Genomic DNA, 3,864 nt, shown 5'->3' on the forward strand with positions numbered 1-3,864 from the left:
AAGGCGTGAATAAATTTGTTAAATGTATTTTCATTAAAGTATAGATGGCGCCAGATTCGATTCAGTACGATTTCCCATCGTACACCTCTCTCGCGGACAATAAGCGGCACGGCAGTAAACGTCTCGTTTCCAGTCCAGTGTAGTAGTCCGTGCTATCTAGTACCTAGTAGTTGTTGTTTATAATAATTATATTGCACTCACCATAACCACGGACCATCTTAGCTCGTGACCACAACCATGGTTTGAATTTAAAATCTATTGAGACGCTAGATAGGACAAGATTAGTGATAAAAATCTCAAATCACGTTAATAAAATTTATTGTTTATGTAATAAGTAAACAATACACACTGTAAACATAATGTTTAAATTTGCATGAATTAACCGCCATATTATGTTTCAACTTTCAGAAATGAATACATTTTACACGTAAGTAGTTTAAATACTTGCATTTCATTAATTCCGTTAAAACAATCATAATGGATGACTTCATAAGACAAACGTTAACAATTTCTGTTGCCCAAATATGTAATAACATTGGGTGGCACTCAATAACAGACTCTTCGATGAAAATTATGACTGACATTCTTCACCACTACATCAGTGATTTGTCAAAAACGTCTAAAAAATATGCGGAACATGCATATAACGATGTTCCTGATATTGAAGACGTGGAAAAGGCCTTTCGTCAAAAATCTGTATCATTGATTGAATTACGTAGATATGTTAAAACTACAGGCCCAGTTAAATTTCCTCATAATTTACCTCTACTAAATATATCAGGAAAGAATGTATTAAATACATTGAAGCCAGGAAGTAGAGAAATTTTAACTAGACCTATTCATATTCATGAACATCTCCCAACATTGTATACAGAACAAACTGAAGAGGAAGAAACTATGGATACAGAACAAATTCAAAATAGTATTGAAAATACTAAACAAGAACCAGACGAAGTTATTTTACACAAACGATTAAGAGAGATTTCAAGTGTAGTCATGACATCTAGTGGGTTTTTATCACCATCTAGAGAAGGCAGATTGGCAGAATCTAAATTATTGCCATTTCCAGAAATCAAAATTGATAAGCCTCTTGACACATCTAAACTATCTGTTATTTTACCTAATTTAGCAAAAGAACCATCACAAAGAATTTTAACCAACAAAAAGAAAACTAAATCAGGAACAAAGAAAAAACCTAAAGGTTCTAAAACAAAAAAAATACTTTTACAAGAAAAAGAAAAAGCACCAGAAATATTTCAAAAAAAAAAGAAACCAAAGGAAGAAAAAATGCCAGTACCGGTATCAGAACCACCACCACTTATTCCAGAACCTGTTATAGAAGAAATAATTGATATCGTAAATGTAACTGAAAAGGTACAGGTTCCAAAAAAAGTTATTCTTGCACCTCATACTAACAAAGTGAAAATGGAAGAAGTTCTACCCAAATTTTCATTTTTTGGTCCTTTACCTCCTGGACCTGGATTGATACCAACTACATTTCCTCAAATAATTGATCCTGTAATTAATGTACCAGATATAATAGAAAAACCATCCAGTCCAGTATTAAAAGTTGAAATTGAAGATATTAATCGCAAAGAACAAAAGAAAAAAAAAAAAGACAAGAAAAAAGAGAAAAAAGAAAAAAAAAAGCAAAAAGATAAACTAAAGGAAAAGGTAAAAGAAAAAGAGAAGGAGAAAGAAAAGAAAAAAGAAAAATTAAAATCTACCAATAAAGTGCCAAAAATAAAATTTAGATTTGGGTCTCGATTAGAAACTACGACAAAAGTATTACCCGTTGAAAAACCACCAGAACCAAGTGTAACTATTGTTTCAGAACCAGAACCAATGGAAGTTGAAGTGGACATTGAATCAAAATCAGACATATCTATAGATATATTACACAATGACATCATTGATTCTCCTCCTAAAGTTCCTATTCAAAAAATTAAAACTAAAATTGTTGCAAAACCCATTCAGCCGGCAGTTATACCTCCTGTGAATGAAACTCCTCCTCCAGCATTTTATTTCGATGAAGCTGGTAATCAAGTATGGATATGTCCTATGTGCACTAAACCAGATGACGGAAGTCCAATGATTGGTTGTGATGGATGTGATGTATGGTATCATTGGGTGTGTGTCGGTATCCAGTGTCCTCCAGACTGTGCTGTTTGGTTTTGTCCAAGATGTTTAGCTAAACGAGCACAACAACCAAAAGGTAAAAGAGGTAGACCACGTAAAAATAAATGTTAGGATGTTACAGTTATATTAAAATATGCTCTAACATTGCATTTCTTGTATTAATCTTAAGATTCGTTTGTATTTAAAAATCAACTTTGTATGGTGTTTATTTCAATTCCTATTCACTTACAATTTGCAATTAATTTAAATTATATGTTAAATTACTCTTCCAAGTTAAAGCAAGCCTAAGTACATTGATTTACATAAAATATAATTAAGTTTAATTTGAAATTTTAGGTGTAAATTGATCTCAAGTATAAACAGAACAAAACATTAACTAAGTTATTGTATAATGTTGTATTATTAAAATTACTTTCCAAAAAAATACTAAATAATAAAAAATATACATATTATTAAATAAATAAATGTATATTTACGTATTAATTGTACTGTTAATTTTTCATAGAACAAATTGTTATTATATTATGGAATTTAAAATATATATCAAGGCAGAAACTCAAAAACATACAATTTGTTAATTTAATTTTATAAAGTTTTAAGTCAATTTATATATTTGTATGGTTGCATTAAGATTGTATCAATGTTAGAATAAAAAAAGAGATCTAGACTACCATTTATAATATATTGTATTCAATGTAATTATTAAATACATGTAAACTTAAAATATATTTTATTTATTACAAATATAAAATAACAGTTTATACCACAGCAATTAAGTAATTAAAATATATTGCATACTTCATATATATAAAGTGAATCAATTAAATATATTAAACAATTTATGAAGGTAGAAAGATGAAAAAAATCAAAGACTGGTCTCTTAACGAAATAATGCGATATTTTAAACTTAAATTATTCAATAATTAATAATAATTGCACAGTAGAAATAAACTTAAGTTTACTATAGTGTTCATTTTTTATTAAATTATTTAAAAAAAATTAAAGTTACTCTACATAAGTCTTTAAGAAAATAATACTAAGGTTTTAAATACTTAAATTTAACTATTGTATTCAAATAGAAATTATTAATACTTAAATCTAAGTAAAAAAAAAATGATACACACATTTTAAAGTTTAAATCCTTCTAAAAACTTTTTACTTAAAAAAAAAGATTTGAGTTTTATTAATATTCATTTTTTATTATTTCTTAAAGAAAGAATATGACACTAAGGTACAATATGAATATTTGCTAATAAATTATAAAACCGTGAATAAAATTAATTTCTAGAAGTCACTCAGTAGTAATACTTCCTGTTTGCTTATTTTAAAAGTTTATTTAGTTAATTATTTGCACAATTTTATCTTCAGGTGTCTTGAAGGATTACCAGGAATTTTATTGGTTGACTTTCATAGATTGGCGTGAGTTTTAAGGCAGTTGTGGAATCTTCTTATATATGTTTTGCTTCCTTCCGGACAGTTTTTAGACGCAAATCAGCGTGGAGGGTGTGTTAGTATGATGTGGAATTTGTTATTTTTCTTAATATACTAGTCTGAAATGCCTGTATTATTTTCAAATTGGAGATTTTTACATTGCCCAATAGTTGGAGGCTATAGGTCCATATTGGTTTTAAAAGTGAGTTGTACTTAAGTAATTAAATGTTTATGTTGGTCTGTTTATTATTAATAAGTAGTGTTTCCCAAGTGTTAGTCCAAGATATTTTACTG

At 28.3% G+C, this 3,864-nt stretch overlaps 1 protein-coding gene across 1 annotated transcript; it reads left to right on the forward strand.

Annotated features, from left to right (window-relative positions):
- The first annotated feature begins 179 nt into the window (after nt 1-179).
- On the forward strand, nt 180-2,863 carry LOC100161166 (transcription initiation factor TFIID subunit 3). Its single transcript, XM_001949475.5, has one exon. It carries the CDS (start codon nt 478-480, stop codon nt 2,248-2,250), a length of 1,773 nt encoding a protein of 590 aa, XP_001949510.1. The 5' UTR covers nt 180-477; the 3' UTR covers nt 2,251-2,863.
- Nucleotides 2,864-3,864: the final 1,001 nt, after the last annotated feature.

Source organism: Acyrthosiphon pisum, chromosome A2 (assembly GCF_005508785.2).
Source record: "Acyrthosiphon pisum isolate AL4f chromosome A2, pea_aphid_22Mar2018_4r6ur, whole genome shotgun sequence".
Taxonomy (NCBI): Eukaryota; Metazoa; Arthropoda; class Insecta; order Hemiptera; family Aphididae; genus Acyrthosiphon; species Acyrthosiphon pisum.

Coding starts and splice junctions, on each gene's coding strand:
- LOC100161166 (XM_001949475.5), top strand. CDS start 478: ATGGATGACTTCATAAGACAAACGTTAACAATTTCTGTTGCCCAAATA.